Consider the following 18,525-nt stretch of genomic DNA (forward strand, 5'->3'; position numbering starts at 1 on the left):
TTGTATAATTTATGGGGCAAAGTCAGGGAACAAGTCTGAAGAGTTGGAATGATGAATTCGCTTTGGAGAAGATCCTTGTTTTATAGGAAAATAACTGAGGACCAGAGAAGGAAATTGTGAACCCAAAGTCATAAAGCCAATTAAACAGTAGCCAGGGACCATAGTCCAGGTTTCCTGATTGTCAAGACAAGTCCTTTCTGCTAGGCCATCCAGCCACTTGTGCTGAATCATCGTCCACTGGTTACTTATCCCAAATCCAAAGAGAGCTATTGTAGTTAATGAATAAACACAGCATAACAAAACCCATTGTAAATGCACAGCTCTACAGAAACACTAAAGATATCTTGACCTTTGGGTTCCCTTCATGACTCCCTCCCCTGGCAGTTTCTTTTTTTTCTTTTTCTTTTTTTTTTTTTTTTAAGCAGCATAGAGATTGACTTTTCTTGACTATAACACGTCTTCCAGGTACTGCAGGTTCCTACACCAATGCCAAGTAGGAACCTGGGTGGAAAGAACTAAGGTCACCCTCAGGGAATTTCTAGCTAAATTAGGCTCCACTAAGCCTTGAAATCAAAATGCTTCTGGTAGGTAAATGGGCTACAGATGGGAAATCAAGCCAGTGTGTGACGGCATGATTTAGAGCAACTGTTACTGATATGACAGATCCTAGCAGGCAGCCTCATGAAAGCCTGTATTTTAGTTGCAATGCAAGTAGGTGAAATGAATAATTGTGTTTTTGACTTTCCAATTTCCTATACCTTGCCAGTGGTTATTGCAGCTATAATTTGGGCCATGTGTATTCCAGAGAGGTTTCTGATTTAAGAATCTAGATTTTTTTTTGAAGGCAAAAAATATTTGATGTATTTCATCTATGATAAGATTTTATGTATTTATTTTTATGGTGATGGATATTTTTTGTGTCATATAAAATATTACACATTTTTAACTGAAGAAATGACAAGGATCTATTTTTAACACTTACATTATCTTGGGCAAATATTGAAATTCTTGTTTAATGTTTAACTACAAGAAGTATACTCAGTTCAAGTAGAGGATCCATTTCAGGATTCAGGCTGAGTTGTCTTGATAATTAGAATTCAGGCTCCAAGGAGAAGCCCCAAAGCCAAGAGTATTGGATATAATACAAAGCGGGAGCCCTACCTGACCTCTAGAGAATGTGGACCGGATATAAGATCTTAATCTTTTCCTATCTTACCACAGAAATTTGGACGGAGAAACAGTATTTATCTCAAAGAGAAGGAACTGATTTCACTAGGAATCATACCATTTTGGAAAATCCTCGATTCAAAAGATCCACTTTCAAAGGACAATACTGTAGAAATTTTCGTTGTTGTGAGGATAGAGATGATGACTGTGCCACTCAGTTCCATGAGGCAAATGCACTGTGTTACTGTGATAAATTCTGTGAAAGGGAAAATTCTGATTGCTGTCCTGATTACAAGTCATTTTGCCATGAAGAGAAAGAATGGCCTCCTCACACAAAACCTTGGTATCCAGAAGGTAGGCTTTGGGAATGTGTTTAAGCAGTCTCCTAGTTCATTACAAGATCTGTCCAACTCTCTTTACCTCTTCTTCTTTCCTGTCTTCCTCCCTTTTTTAAGATGAAGTGAAAAATGAATATTATGATTAAATAAATTTCCTTTCAAATGTTAAAGTACTTTGGTTTAGATGCAAGATACCGCATTGTACTAGCACCTTCAAGAAAGTTCTGGTGTGATGGCCATGAATGCTGGTCTGAATCATGTTGTGAATACTGACTCGGTGTATATAAAGGTTACTTAAAACTCTTTCTTTCTGTCTGTCTGTCTGTCTTTCTTTCTAAAATGTTTTGACAAAAGGACTCTTAAGCTCTGAAGCGTTTTTGTGTGTAACCTTTTAGGGGATCTCATCGTCACAGGCCTGATCATTGGCAGATTTGTGTAACATTTTGCTTATTATGTCACAAAACCAATGGGCCTCTTAGCATTAGAACCTGTGGTATAGCAAAGCCAGTAAAACCAGTGCAAAAACAAAGTCAAGTCAGCTACCTGCCTAAGTAATACCAAATAGACTTTCATGTGTATTTCTATTTTGTTTTGTTTTGCTAATGTGGGAATTTTTACACCATTGAAACAAAGGAGAACTTCATATAGAGTAAGTGTAAAAGTCGAAGATTGAGTGCATAACTACAAATAATTCATAAGAGGGATGATGGTAGGTACTATATTGGTCTAATTATAGGAAAATGGTTATAGATGCTGAGCAATCAATATATCCAAGATTTGCAACAAAACACAAAGCAACACACTTTTTATACTTAAATAAAGCCTTATTTTGTTGTTGTTGTTGCCCATCACATCAAAGCTCCTCAGCAGAAATGCAGAGTTATGGTGACTAGAAATTACAGTTAAAGACAATTTAGGATCAACTAGGATTTGGCGTCCTTATTTCAAATTCCGGATGCTATTGTCTGCATTCTCAATGATGTGAGTTTGCTGGTAAAACATGTATGTAATAAGTTAAAATTTCCACAGAACTATCTTTTATCCCAGACCTTTGCCTCTGCCAACATACAGCTCAGAAAACATCAAGTATTTATTTTAGCCTAAAAAAGTGGCAGATCCTTTACCAAGAATGGGTACTCTAGTCATTCATAAAAAAAAATTATTCTAGAATATCTTCACTATGCCAGACATCATACTTAGTGCTGGAACCACAATGGGGAAGAAAAAGACAAGATCTTACTCTCTTTAAATGACAGTCAAGTTGCCAGGGAGAGGGTAAGATTCACTATACCATTGCAAATTGTGATAAATTCTCTGAAGGAAATATTTAGGGTTCTGTGAAAGTATATGAGAAAGCAACATTAATATGTAAAATACAACATCATCCTGAGGAGAGTGTCAGTGAGGGAAGACATTTAACAGAGACTTCAGGAGTGAGGAGAAGTGAGCTGATTTCAAGGAATACTGACAGAAAGGTGTTGTGGATCAGAGAGCAAGGAGCTTGGTTTGGTCCAGGAACTGGAATGAGGCCACCATTTCTGGAGAGTAATGGTTAGCGGAGGTTTGGAGGTGACACGAGACGAGGTTTGAGAGGCAAGTAGAGGTCAGATTATGCCAAGATGTATAGGCTACATTAAAGATTTGAGATTTTATTCTGTTGTGAGGACTCATTGAAAGATGTTAAGTGGGAATAGGGGTGGCCTCATGGGTGTTGAGTCTCAATATTGCGTATAAGCTGTAGTGCTTTTGATGCGCTACAGTGTATTTTAGCTTATATGAAACATATAGCTCATTTAGGAAAGGAGCTTTGTTGTGAGGATTTTTGTCTCCATTTTTGCTGGAGAGCTAGAATTCTGCTACAGCTTTAATTTAGCGTTATGATTTAGGTAGAATTTATATTCCAGGTATAGTTTTTATTCCATTCATTATGAAGGGAAGCAATTAATCATTTTTATTTAGTAGTAAAAAGTTCACATTAGACTATAATTACTTCTATGAAGGTAATTTGTTTTCTTTTGTTTTATCTTGTGAAAGTAGCTGGTTGAAAGAAAATAGCACTACACAATATTAAAAATCATATAAAGTTAAAATAAAAACACAATGGTATATTATTTATACCAATTTGTGCATGTATAATGTGACTTTCCTCTGAGATGCTAAGTTGTTCATTCACTGATACACTAAATACTATTTTTCAGTTATCTAATTACATGGTGTTATATCTAGTTTTTTATACTGCAACTGTCCCAGGAGCTCTTTTTCAACCAGTGACTTAAAACTATGTACAATATCTTAAGAGTTATAAAAATAAATATGTCCTTTTTGTATAAACTGGATTAGGGCATACTGGTAAATATCTCTCTTCTGTGTGTGTGTGTGTGTGTGTGTGTGTTTTCTTTTCCCCCTTCTCTGATAGTAACTCCTAGTAATTACAGGGTTTCAATACAGAAAAAAAAGTGGTAAGAGTTTGAAAAAGAACCAAAATGGATTTTTCAGATGAATTTTCTGGTGTAGCATATCTTAGAGAAAGAATCTAGTATACCATCTGTTGTAAACAGACCTAAGTTAATTTGATTAACTTTTATGTTCATATTGGTAAAAAAAATGTGTGTAAGCCACTGACACATCTGAATTGGATAAGGGCTGTTTGCTCCTTAACTACATTATAATGAAGAGAAGTCACAGTCCAAATTCTGCCATATACTGGTAGTTACAAAAATCTGTCTTGGTAAGCAGACATGGACCAATTCATACAACCTGTGTAAGCTTCATGAAGTCTCAAGACCCTGTCCTTAAGAGGTTCCCACATCTTCCTCGCTTGAATAACTTATTGGAGGAACATGTGATAATAACAGCAGTATATCATAATATAATATAAGCAGTATAATAATAGCAGTAGGATTCTGTTACCTTTACAGTGGGTGTCAAGGAATGAGAATGCCTCCTACCCAGTGGCTGGAAGTGTAGAAGTTTTTAAAGATCAATCTTAGGGTGGCACCAGGTCTATGAGTAAAGGCTTTTGACCTTAAGAGAAACATATATACTGTTGGGTATAAGAGTGGGGTATGATTTTTAAATATTTTAGTTAATCTGCATAAATTCAATACTATTAATTTAATCAACAGCAGCTGATTACTTATATCCATCATGTTGATTCAAAGCCACTAATTTTACCAATGAAAGCCCATTTCTGATGTTCGTTATACTGATACTCTAGTGTGCATCCAAAAATGGATAATGGAAGCACTTGTAGCAGCTGCCCTGGAGTCTGGCCTTTCAGGGTGAATGCTAGTGTCCATGCCTGGGATGTGGATTCCTGATTGGAGCAAGTAACTGCCTTCCCTAAAATGAGGTTTAGACCAGTGCAGATATTACAATGCATTATGATGAATATTAAAATAAATTACAGACATCATATCATCTTTTTTTTTTTAATCAGTGGGCCAACTATTTCACTCTCCAAATGTCTGATGTGCCTTATTTTGGATTAATGACTGTTAAGTTGCAAAACTCTATTAATTTCAACAGTCATTGGCTTTTTTTTCTTTTGTCGAGATGTTCTGTGGGTAACCAATTTGATTAACTCACTCTGAGGTGCTGCATACACGTGTCATTGAGAAAATAAAGCCACTGGTAATTCTCTCATCTCCATCATCCTAAATTTCAACCTCCCTCCCTCTGGGTTACTGCCTACACTGAGTGGATTCCTCCTCTTGAGCTCTGAATCCTGTCCTGTCTTGTCTTTTCAAGATCTTCACTAGTAAAATCGTCTCTCTCTCCCTCTCTTTCTCTCTTTCTCTCCTAAAGCATCATTTTTTGCCTCCTTCTTTCTTGGATCAACGATCAATTTACAAAATATGTTTTTCTAGTTCCCAACTTTGAAAAAGCCCTCCCTTGGCTCCATGTTCTTAACTAGCATCTGTCTCATTTCCTTTTTTTCTTTTTTCTTTGATGGTAAAATAGCTAAAAGAAACATCTGCTTCCTGACTTCCAAGTCCCTATTCAATCCATTCCCACAGGATGCCATTCCTTGCTACTTCACCAAAATCCCTCTTGGCAGGGTCAAAGACTTTCACATCGTCAAATGCAACATTCACGTGCCTGTTCTCCTTTTCTTGATCTCTCAGTGGTACTTCACATAGCTGACCACCCCTGCTTATGAATTACTTTTTCTCTTGCTTCTAAGGTTCTACTCTCGCGTGAATTCCCTATTTCCTCACAGGCCACTGGTTACTTTGTTAACCCAGGTACTAATTTCGCCTTATCTTATTGATGCTTTTCATATAATGATAATACACCGTTGATCTCTTTTGAGTAGTTTATATAATCTGGTAAACTAGTTAACAACTAGTTTTAGTTAACTGAGAAACATGTGGATTTGGAACGCAAATGGCTACAATCTTACTGGGTCATGAACTTTTTTCCTGATCCAAATCCTAAACAAAAAAATAGAATTTATCTTTAAAGGGTGAATTCAATGAAACAATTTCACATTTTGGTCCAAAACTCTGAGCTCCTTAACCTTGTCATACATGATTAGTCATATTCACTTGAGACTTGTTTAGAATTTTAAATGAGAAATGCCTTAAATTTATTCAAGTGCTGTTTTATTGCTCACCTATTTAAACACATTATTTTTTCAGTGTGGTTAGTAATTAATTCTGTTTTTTAATCTAGTTTACATGCTTTATAAACCCTTTGTTGAAACATATTGTGCAGTTTTAAAGATAAAAGGTCATGGAAACAAGCTTAGAAAAATTCTATACGTAAACCTTGACACAAACCAGATGTGAATTTTCATCAGGTTGGCATCAAGTATTTTTGCATATTTGAGAAACTAAACCGAATTTTAGGTTACTTGTGCTAATGCACTTTATTATTCAATTTAGAATTTTCATTTGTTTACATGTTATGTTAACAGGTTGCCTCAGAGATGGCCAACCTTATGAAGAAGGATCAGTAATTAAGGAAAACTGCAATTCCTGGTAATGAATTTAAGTGGCACACAACTGAATTCTACTGTCGGTGTATGTTTTCTTCAAATAAAAGGAGTATTGTGAAATAAAACTGGTATTTAAATACAGATAGAATCATATGTCCTAGGATATCACATATCTGTAGCTTTATGTAAGCATGTTTCATTTTAATGAATGTTGAAAAATCTAACCACAGATATGTCTTTGAATGCCATAGTTTGTTGTTCATGACAGTGGCCTTTATTATACAGCAGGCCTGCATTAAATTTACCTCTTAATTATAAGCATTCTACAGGCAAGATATGCTAGAGGCCAATCGTGTTTCTTTGATCACAGTAACAACATATAAAAGCAGGCTGCCTTGAAATGATTATGCCACAGAAAGTTTCCGAATACAAATACACTGAATCTACTGTCTAAATTATCTTATGTTTTCAAAATTCATTGACTGTGTGGTCATTTCATTTATTAATTGCCTAGGGCAGAAGTTAAGAGTATATTGAGTGGTAGCTAATGCATGTATTATTATTTTATTTTTGTCAAGAATCAAATAGGCATGTGGCTATCATTAATCAAGAATATGTTTTATGCCTTAACAATGTACAATTCTGGTTACTCATTTTGTAAATGTACTCCATAAAGGGTAGGCCACTTTTGTGATTTTTGTATCTTTGCAGCAAATGCTCAGGACAGCAATGGAAATGTTCCCAGCTTGTATGCCTTGTTCAACCAGAACTAATTGAACGTGTCAATAAAGGAGACTATGGGTGAGAAAAATCTTGCTTTCTAGACTTTGGCAGTCTCAGTTACTACTCAGGTTTCAAACAATGTATTTCTTATCATTTACTTCTAAAAATGGTCACTATTTCAAAAGAAAGAGTGGGAGAAAAATGGGAAGAGAAATAGACATGTAAGAGTGGAATGCACGTAGTTAGATCTTAAATAGTTAAAAATTAAAACGCACAAAGAAATATAGAACAGGGTCATAAATTGTCTAGGAAGGAGCAGTGTCATGGTGTGAATGAGGGGAGTAGAGGAAGCTTTGGTTTGGATAAGTATTTGGGTAAAATTAGGAAGAAGGCAAAACATTGATTTATTCTTATAAACCATATCTCTCCCTCTGGTGCTGTCCTGACCCAGCCAATCAGCCTGGGAGAATCAGAACGTAAGAGGTCAATATTCAATCTTGATGATTCCCCAAATAACCAGTCATCTAGACAATTTCACTGACATGACCTCTGTAGCCAATTTCACTTATGATTGAATCACAAGACAAGTTGAGCCACTTTACTTTGCTAATAGAGTAAACATAAGACTCACTGATGCTTAAACATAGGAAATAATGGTTTGATGCTCTCTGAAAGATTAATAAATTAGGTGGCTTCTCTGTTTACATAGAGGGAATTATGATGTCAGTGTTAACACTGGTTTTCTTTACTCAGCTGAAAGGAAGAGAGATATCTGGGTGGTATCCACCTCAGGATTTCTCCATTGCCATTGATCAAATCTCTATATTCCCTTAGTAACATTTTCCACATTCTGGAAAGGATTTCACATAAGAAGATCTATTATCAAGGAACTATAAAAATGATTAAATCCTGAAATACAATTTTAAAACTTAGAAGTATCAGTTTCCCCGAATGAGACGACAGGACAGATATTTCCCAACACAGTGATGACACTGAATTTCAACGTACCCCATATATCTTCTTGGAAGACATGAAATTTAGAAAGTTACAGTTTTTTTGACATTGTTACTCTTCAACCATGCTCAATTCCTGTGTGTGTGTGTGTGTGTGTGTGTGTACACGTGTTTAACCAATATTTTAGGTGATAATATGACATTTTAAGTATTTCTAGGGAAAATATAATTTTCTGTGGCTGATACTTAAATCACTAAAACAACATAAGAGTGTGTGTCATCATAAGAAATGATCTGAATTGGCTTCTTAACATAATTCAAATGCTTGGCCTATTGAGCACATATTTCCAAGAAGACATCAGCAGCAGCCTGCCTTTCCACCACCACAGAACTCACCGGGAACCACAGTCAAAGGCAACGTGGAAAATACACATAAGATACAGAAGCTGGTAGGAAGAGAATTCTTTTTCTGTCTATCATTTGTTCACTGTGAGATAACTCGAGGACTAGTTAGGAGGCATGGGCTTCCCTTTTGTAGCAAACACAGATGACCTTAAAAGGACAAAAAGTGAAGTATAATTGGAGTGAAAGGACACATCCATTGTCCAAAGAAAAACTGATAAAGGAGACAAGCTATGAAGAAAAGGAGTGAAACTAAAATTACTACCAGAGGAGAAAAAATGGCAGGGGGAGTCCTTGAATTTAAAAGCTTCTCTGGCACTTGGGTGGCTCTGTCTGTTAAGTGTCAGACTTCAGCTCAGGTCATGATCTCGCGGCTCGAGAGTTCAAGCCCCGTGTCAGGCTCTGTGCTGACAGCTCTGAGCCTGGAGCCTGCTTTGGATTCTCTGTCTCCCTCCTGTTCTCTACTCCTCCCCCACTCATGCTGTCCCTCTCTCTCAAAAATATGTAAATATTTTTAAAAAATCAAATAAAAGTTCTGGCACTCAGATTTTTTTCTGTTCCTGATGTTCAAATTGTTTTCATGTGTGAAATGAGAATCCTATTATTCAACACTTACTAAGTGGTTTTCAAAATAGCCTACATGCAAATATATACTCTCTTTGCCTTAAAATACTTATTTTTCTCATCTTGGTGGTGTTTTAGATCCAAGTCTTTATTCATTCTACATAAGCTACTTGAGTGCATACTTATTCCCTGTGTTATTTCTTCAATGCAATCAATTAATATTAGCAAAATGTGTTTCTCTTGGGGGCACTGCTGATGATACAAATAAATAATTTCTGTCTTACAAGAATTTACAGTCTAGATGAGGAGTCAACATGTCATCAGTTTGTGAAAGGATTTCTAAAGATAGGGCAGTATGCAAGTGCCAAATTAGTACAGGTATAATAATCAGCAAGTTACTGGAACAAAGGGAGATAGATAACTTTCAATTATCTGATGTAGTACAGCAAACCACTCCAGAATTTAACAGCTTAAAACCATGAGTTTTTCACTTGTTCCCTTCAGGAACTTGGGACGGACTTAGCTGAGGCTCTTCTCCTGATCTCTGCCACAGTTACTCGTATGTCTACAGGCATCTGGAGCCTCCACTGGGGCCCAGCTGTGGAAGATGGCCTCATTCCCCTGCCTGGTGGTTGGTGCTGGCTGTCGCTGGGCCTGTGTGTCTCCAGCAGGCTAGCCGTGGCCTCTCCACATAATGCCAGGGTTCAAACAGGGCACGAGGGGAAGCTGACTGCTTTTCAGGCCTAAGTTTGCAAGTGGTACAGAATCAACTCTCTTGCCTTCTGTTGGGCATAGCAAGTCCCTATGCCTGCCCATATTCAAATGTTGGGGAAATAGATCCACTTCTTGAAAAAAATCACAAATTATTTGTGACCCTTTATGATCTACCACATCTCTAAACTTGATTTTTTTTTTATGAATTGAAAATTTAGTTTTTTGGATAAGTTGCCTTTGATTTTTCAATAGTTTCTCAAATCAACATACCCCAAACCAAAAGGATTTACCACTTCCACCTGTCCTTGGTGACTGGACTTCCCCTCTGCCTTGTCATCCAAGCCAGAAAATCAGAAATTAGTTTGATTCTTCTTTCCTCTTCACTGGCAGTCACTAGTCTCTCATAATATCTGCATTCATGGTTTCTTTAAGATATTTATGTTCTCTACCCCTCTGCTATATTCTAGTGCATTTATATTTTTTACATAGTTAAAAAAATTTTTAAGTATGTTAATTTTGAGAGAGCGAGAGAGAGAGTGTGAGTGGAGGAGAGGCAGAGAGAGAGAGTGAGAGAGAGAGGGAGAGAGAGAGAGAGAGGAGAGAGAGAGAGAGAGAGAGAGAGAGAGAGAGAGAGAGAATCCCATGTAGGCTCCTTGCTATCAGCACAGAGCCCAGTGGGGCTCAAACCCATGAACCATGAGATCATGACCTGAGCCAAAATCAAGAGTTGGATGCTTCACCAACTGAGCCACCCAGGAACCCCTTAAGTGCAATTTTTTATCAGGCCTCATTTGAGATGACCTGATTTTTCTGTTTCAGTCTCATCAAACTGAAACCAATCCTTTATACTTTCATGGTTATCCCTCTAAGTCAAAGCTTTGATTCTGCTATTCGCTTTAAAAAAAATCCTCAATGATATTCCATTGCTTGTAGAATATCATTATACTCCTTGACAAAAGTAACATTCTGACCCAAATACTGCTTTACTACCTTATTTTTTACAATATTTCCCGTTTCTGTCTCTCTAGGCCCTTCTATAGGTTTAACATTAAACGTATCTGCTCTTTGCTAAATGTGCTACCCAGTTTCAAACCTGTATACTTTGCCATTTTTTTTAAGAATAAATGTCCTCTTTGAAACCTGCTCATCAAACTCATTCTCATCCTTCCAGACCGAGCACAAAAGTCACTTTCTGTAAAAAAAAAAAAAAAAAAAAAAAAAAAGCCAATTCCTTCAGGCAGAGTTGTATTTGAATCCTCTACTCTGATCATACCTTGACGTACTGCTAATAAATGACACATACTGAAGTAATTTCTATCGTTGCAGTCTTTTTAGGGTCTGAGCTCCTGGAGAGAAATTTACTTATTACTAAGCTCTAAGAGAGAATAAGATAAACTAAGAATGTTCAATAAATGCTAAATTGGATTGAAGGAAAAGTTATGAGTCTAGATCAAAGAGGATGGAATAGAATAGTAGTCTTTTCACACTGTTTTGAGCATAATTCACAGTAAAAAGTACATTTAACTTTGTGATTTAATATGCACACATGTGCACATGCATACCTGTACAAACAAATGCTATACACGCACACACTTACATATATAAAAATAGTACTTACCCTCACTATGTGCAATAAACTAATATTTCCTATTATTTCTCCTGTATTCTATTTATTTTTTTAAATAACAATCCCTGCTCATGAAATTGAGTAATTAATTAAATGACCACAAATGTATCTGGATATTTGAAAACTACCAGTTGTAGGGCACCAAAAACATACTTTACTGATGTCATGGTTTTGTCTATGGCTGGTCCTAATGGTCTCTTAAATGTGGGGCAGTATCTAACATAGTCAAAGATTTCCTTTGGTGGTGGAGATTGCACTCTAAAATTGTGGCTTACCAAGTGTCCATCAACTAATGAATGGGCAAAAAAAATGTGACACATATGTACAATGGAATACCACTCAGACATCAAAAGAAATGACATCTTGCCATTTGCAACAACGTGGGTGGAACTAGAGGGTATTATGCCAGGCAAAAATAAGTCAGAGAAAGACAAATATCTTATGATTTCACTCATATGTGGAATTTAAGAGGCAAAACAGATGAACATATGGGGAGGGAGGAAAAAAAGAGAGGGAAACAAACCATAAAAGACTGTTAATGATAGAGAACAAACAGAGGGTTGATGGAGGGAGATGGGTGGGGGGATGGGCTAAATGGGCAATGGGTATTAAGGAGGGCACTTGCTGTGATGAGCACTGGGTATTAAATGCAAGTAATGAATCACTAAATCCTACTCCTGAAACTAATATTATATTATATGTTAACAAACTAGAATCTAAATAAAAATTATAAAAAATAAAAAATAAATAAGCTTGTGGCTCACAGTTGTTTAAGGTTTTATTAACTAACAGATTTAAAAAAAGCATTAACTTGGTAGACATATTACTGAACATCGAGTTGTATTTTCCATCATGCATGATAGTATATCACACTATAAACAATTTTGGTAATTAGCACAATAGGATTGAATTTAGTTTGATTTAAGTACTGAAAATATATTGTCCTCAAGTTGTAAATAATTCAAACAATCAATGATTAAATTACTATCATCTTTCTCATCTCCTTTCATCTCTAAAGAAAGTTTTTGTTGAGGAGTGCCTGGATGGCTCAGTTGGTCAAGCAGCCAACTTTAGCTCAGGTCCTGACTCATAGTTCATGAGTTTGGTCCCGCGTTGGGCTCTGTGCTGACAGCTCAGAGCCTAGAGCCTGCTTTGGATTCTGTGCCTCTCTTTCTTTCTCTGTCCTTCCCCTGCTCATGCTGTCTCTTGCTCTCTCAAAAAATGAAATAATAAAATAAAATAAAATAAAATAAAATAAAATGACCCTTAAAAAATAATTTTTTTTGTTGAATTTAAATTTCAATGTTAGATTTTGAAAACAAAGCTTCTTTTCCTATAAAAGGGCACAAGCATTGTCTCTAAAAAAATAAGTACTTTTTGCTATTTAATTTCATATCATTTGAATTTATATCGTCATTAATGATAACGAAGATTATTGAGCACTTATACAAATTAATTCTTTAATATAGGATAGAATATTTCTGTATTTAAATAAAATATTTAATAAAATTAATAAGCACTGAAGTATGTTTTTAAGCATAACTATTTTATCCTCAATTTTTCATGGATACTTCCTTTTACATGGTCAAATTATTTTTAAATATAAATTATGTATAAAACAATTACCTTGTTTAATCTATAAGTACATTTCTGTACATCCAAGCTTCTTTGTTTATTTTAATGTTTATCTATTTATTTTGAGAGAGAGGGGGTGGAGACCAAGAGAGAGGAAGAGAGAATCCTAAGCAGGCTTCATGGTACCAGCACAGATCTTGATCTGATCCCATGAACAGTGAAATCATGACCTGAGCTGAAATCAAGATTTAGACACCTTACGACTGAGCCACGTAGGCACCCTTCAGGTTTCTTCCTAAAATTCATTTTATGACATTTAAATGAAACTGTATATATTGGTCTTTTTGCCACTTAATCCCATATAATATGTAAAGATTCATATTCTTAAATTTAGTGTATATTGATATAGCCTTAGGTTCCTCATCTAAGTCATGAGAATCTATTGAAATAGACATAATTTAAGAAATGCCTCATATGTTTTACTATAAGAGAAAGCAATAATGCATTCTTTATATAAAGGATATCTAGCTTACAGTAATAGTTCTGATGTTATGTAATTTCAGAAATATAAGCAAACATGTATTTATAAAAGTGATATTACATTACCTGTACCATTTTTTCTCTTTCATTTGTAATGCAGATGGACAGCCCAGAACTACAGCCAATTCTGGGGAATGACTTTAGAAGAAGGTTTCAAGTATCGTCTTGGCACCCTGCCACCTAGTCCCATGCTTCTGAGTATGAATGAAGTGACAGTAAGTGTTCTCTGTTTGATTCAAGTATATATGTGTTTGTACAGGCATGTTTGCATGTGCATTTGAAGATTTTTTTAAAAACTAAAATCATGAATTTTGAGCTTTCAGAGTTAAAATTTTGTCATAAAAATAGAAAATCTTTACCAAAATGGTTGTCACCTTCCTCAGAAGTTTCGTGTGAATTCTGAACATTCACCAATGTCTAATAGAGAAAGTCTCCTGACTTTAACAATGATCGTGTATTCATTTGCACACTAACGAATACATAGAATTTCATATTTCTGATTATTAGTCATTAAGTGACCCAGTGCTCAAGCAAGGCATTAGTTGTCCATATTTTTCTTTTTTTCAGTAAACACAGATATCTTTTGAATTCATCAAGACAGAGTTCTGCTCTCTTGGGGCTAGCCATTATCACATGAGGCTAAGGTAAATGGGAGTAACTGCAGACATGTATGTTATGGTAATTTATAAAGGTGCATCCTCACAATTTCCACTACAGGAGCACCTTCAAATTTTACCAGATGACCTCACAAACTCCTTCGTGAAATTGCTGCGTTTCCTACGCTCTTACACTTTGCACTATTGTATTGGCTTTCCCCTTTGTTTTTAAGAGACGTTGTCATCTGATAATAGGTATCTTATATAAGAGGCTTCTAGGTCTCCAGGGTCACAGACCTCTAACTTGTAGAGCTGCAGATCGACCACCAGATGTGTGTTGTGTGGAGCACACATACTTCCCAGCTGAGATGTTGACTGTATTCAAGGGCCTGTACGACCGCCCTGGGCTGAGCGGTGCTCCTAAGTGGCTGGAGGCTTCAGTGCAGTGCAGGCTTCAGGTCCTGGCGGCCTGGAAGCTCTGTGTCTCCGGAGTGAGCAGGGCTGTTGTTTGCCATTGGATGAGGTGTAAATCCACAGGTTTCTCATGAAGCATTTAATGTACTTTGCTTTCAAGGGATGTGGTCCCCTGAGTTCCTATACCAATTCAAATTCCACAAATGGGTTCTACTAAATTATAACCAACATCAGAAAAGATCAAAATAGCCACCACGTATTGAGTAGTCGTGTGTTAAATGCTCTTATAAACACTATCATACGTTATCTCCTCTAATTTCCTCAGCAGCTTGATGAGGTGGGTACTATGATTATCTACATTTTAAAGACAAGAAAAGAGAGATTGAGGGAGGTTAAGTCACACTGAGATTGGGAGAAGTGAAAAGCCACCACAGAATTACTTAAATTGCAGAGACAGGCCATCTTAAAATATCTGGGCCCCCAAATTGTCCCTTAACGTTCCAGTAGAATCAGTTAGCTTTGGCCAGCTCAGGTTCAAAATAACAAAAAGCAGAGCTAACTTGATGAAATCATCAGCTGTAGAGATACTTTTGGATCTTTCCTAGAATGAGTAAGATACAGAATCTTTAGAGATGTGGCTCAGATTCATGGTTTTTAGTGATCTAATTCTATGATCAGTTGGAAGTGTTATTAATTTTTTTTCTGGCTGCTTTTTTTTTTTTAATTTATCACCATCTGGGGAAAAAAAGAGGCAGTATTATTCAAGAAAGAATAAATTCATTCCTTTTATAAGGATTGTTTTATCGCTCGCTTTTATTAAGGGCTCCAGTCAGTCAAATACTCATTTGGGTGTCTATATACATTTTCTCTGTATTATTTCTAACATTTCCTTTTTAAGATTTAATTTTTGCAACTTGGAATATTTTATATTCTAGACATGAGTTGTGTTCCTTTCCCAAGTTGCCACTCACCACAGTATAGAAAAGGAAATCTAATTCTAATTCATTTATTAGTTGCTGGTGATTTGTTTGCATAAAAATTGTTGTGGAGATATTTACATGAAAAATCTTAATGATTAGTACTTTGGGAGAATTAAAATTGCCCAATGCTCTGAATTAATGGAACACAGTTGCCAGCTTATTCCAGGAAAGCAATAGGGAAAATCTGGCTGATCTGTAAGAGTTCCATTACGCACTCATGATGTAAGGTAAGGAAATAGCTTCTTATTTCTAGGGTGTAGTAGCTTGAGGACTGAGGGCCTTTCAAAAAGTTTCCAAGTGTTGGAGGTGTCCTAATATATGGATATGGAAGAAAATCAGAAATATAACAAGTACTTCTAGGAAGTGAACTGAGTTGAACTGGTTGCTACAGAAAAAGCTACAAAATATGTCGATTCTCAGTCTGGCGACTACATAGAAAATACCTCAAGACATCAACCTACCTCTGAGTACAATGAATTGAATTTTTTTCTTGGTGGATATGCTTCTGGATAACTTCCCCCCCCACTACCTTTCCCAGATATATATTTTTTAATATCATTTTCAACATAGGATGATCTATGGGTAGAGCTAGAGTAGGCAGTTGCCCATAGTGTGAATGATTTTAGTAAGAAACTCCACTGCATCCCCACTCCCAAAACTTCCTTTCCTTGACAATTTTACCTGAATGAGAGTTAGGGTTTATAAAATTCTTTTTCCAGGGTGGAACAGATGAGCAATGAGTCATTCCTGGTTTCTGGGAAGGCTCTTCTGTTCCCTGGCTGGATTCCTGGTTTCATTCCTTGGTTTAATCCACTATTCCCATAAGGTGTCTGCTGAACACGAGTTAGAGAAATGCCAGTAGGCATTGTGCAAAGTGTTCCATGATCACATAAGTATGCAAAATTTGTTTAATCTATAGGAGCTTATTCAATTCAAATGAATATTTGTAGAGTGTGGTTAGTAACAATGAAGAATAAAAAGATGTTGAGAGTGTAGGATTGGAAAAAGTTAGCTTCAGGGTTTTAGGGAGCCCTTCCTGGATGGCAATCTTAAGTGAGGACAGACAGAAGAAAACATAAACTTACTGTTTTCTCTGGGTACAGTCAGAGTAGATGGGAGGAAGTGAAAAAGGGAAAGAAAGAAGGCAGTTTAGACCATACAACTCCTTGGTGTTGAGAAAGACTCACTTCACCCACATTAGAATTAATTATGTTTGATGTCAGGTCAACAAAAGCTGGCTGGTGAATGCATGCATATTTTTATTTTTTTTCTTGATGTTTTTCTTAGATTGGTATTGTTCAAAGCAATACCTTGATGGAACAGTTCTGTTCGTAATGGTTCTACACTAAAAATTTTATGAACGATTAGATGAATCAACCATTCTCTGGCAGTCCATTGAAGCTGTGTATGTTGTATGAATAGAATCACAATGTGACTGATTGGAAGCTGGCCATCAGAAAGCTCCCCACAAGAACTTCAAATTCTGCCCATTGAGTCTTTTGTCTCCTTGTAGTATAAAGCAGGCTGTGACACAGCTTGACCCTTATTTCAATATTTCTTGACATTTGTTCCATGGACCACCAATCTTCCAAGATTGGGAGTAAAGATGTACCATCTGGTGGCATTTGGGTGGCTCAGATGGTTAAGCATCTGACTCTTTTTTTTTTTTAATTTTTAATGCTTTTTTATTTTTGAGAGAGAGAGAGAGAGAGAGAGAGAGAGTGGGGAAGGGGCAGAGAAAGAAGGAGGCACAGATTCCAAAGCAGGCTCCAGGCTGTCAGCCTAGAGCTCGATGTGGGGCTTGAACTCACAAACGGTGAGATCGTGACCTGAGCTGAAGTCAGACACTTAACCAACTGAACCACCCAGGCGCCCCAAGCATCTGACTTGATCTCAGCTCAGGTCATGATCTGGTGGTTTGTGAGTTCCATCCCTGCACTGTCAGTGCAGAGCATGCTTGGGATTCTCTCTCTGCGCCTCCCCAGCTCTTTCTCTCTCAAAATAAATAAATAAACTTTAAAACAATAAATTAAAAGATATCCCATCTGTGGTCAAATAAATTTGTGAAATTGTGCATTATATTTTCCTTCTGAAAATTCACACTAGAGCAGAAGTACATTTAGGGATAAATTAGAGCTTTCTCAGTGTCTCAGAAAGCAAACAATGGAAACAACCAGCTATTATGACTGTATGTAAAACTGGCAATGGCTGAGGTTCTTTTGAGCCAGCAGAAACATCACTATTGAAGTCTGTTAATAGGCACGAGTAAGCCAGTGTGTTTACCCATGTGGGCACCATTCCATACACCAACCATGATGAACATGAGCTTTGGAGCCAGTGTACTTGGGTCTTAATCTGGCTCCTTCACTTATTGTCTCCATTTTCTCCTCTTTGAAATAATGACAGCAGTACTACCTTGCTCATAACAGTTGTAAGAAGCCATGAATTCTGAAAGAGAAGTAGTTATTATATACTATATTGCATATATAACAGAAATGTTATTATATACTGTATAAAGTTGTTCTTTCTCCTTTAGTTTAACCATGGGAAAAGAGGAGGGTCAATTTAATAAGAAAAAGTTATCCAAAACTTCATCACTTGGAGATTTTTATTTCATAAAGAAAAGGTGTAGTTCTGGAAATATTGGCCCTACTGGAGTTTACATATTTCTGGTGCACCTGAAAATTTTTCTACTATGCTCCTAAATCAAATCAAATCAAGTCAAATTAAATCTAATCTAATCTGGTATGATCTAATCATCAGCTTTGTACCTGATTGTTTTCCTAGACATAATGTCCAAGTGCTTTTGAATTTGGGAGATAACTTCAAAAAGCTTCATTGCGTTATATTCTATTATAAATATTACAAATATTTTGATTTAAAAATAGTATTTTCAGACAGAAATGGGGAAATGGAGAGTTCATTTGTATACTTGGCACAGTTCAAAAATTTTTTAAATAGTTTTGTTGTTGTTGATTCCCCAGGGAGAA

The 18,525-nt window shown here is 36.3% G+C and overlaps 1 protein-coding gene across 2 annotated transcripts in view; it reads left to right on the plus strand.

The window, feature by feature from the left end:
• Positions 1-966: 966 nt before the first annotated feature.
• Positions 967-18,525, plus strand: part of TINAG (tubulointerstitial nephritis antigen) — an 84,453-nt gene continuing 66,894 nt past the window's right edge. Inside the window, exons 1-4 of one of the 2 annotated variants that reach the window (XM_045498572.1) lie at positions 967-1,521; positions 6,427-6,490; positions 7,159-7,248; positions 13,646-13,760. In XM_045498572.1, coding sequence (XP_045354528.1) covers positions 1,176-1,521; positions 6,427-6,490; positions 7,159-7,248; positions 13,646-13,760 — 615 coding nt within the window. In that variant the 5' untranslated portion in view covers positions 967-1,175. The remainder of the gene's footprint in view (positions 1,522-6,426; positions 6,491-7,158; positions 7,249-13,645; positions 13,761-18,525) is intronic. The other variant, XM_045498571.1, reaches the window with a different exon arrangement.

The sequence above is a fragment of the Leopardus geoffroyi genome, chromosome B2, assembly GCF_018350155.1.
Source record: "Leopardus geoffroyi isolate Oge1 chromosome B2, O.geoffroyi_Oge1_pat1.0, whole genome shotgun sequence".
In the NCBI taxonomy this organism is placed as follows: domain Eukaryota; kingdom Metazoa; phylum Chordata; class Mammalia; order Carnivora; family Felidae; genus Leopardus; species Leopardus geoffroyi.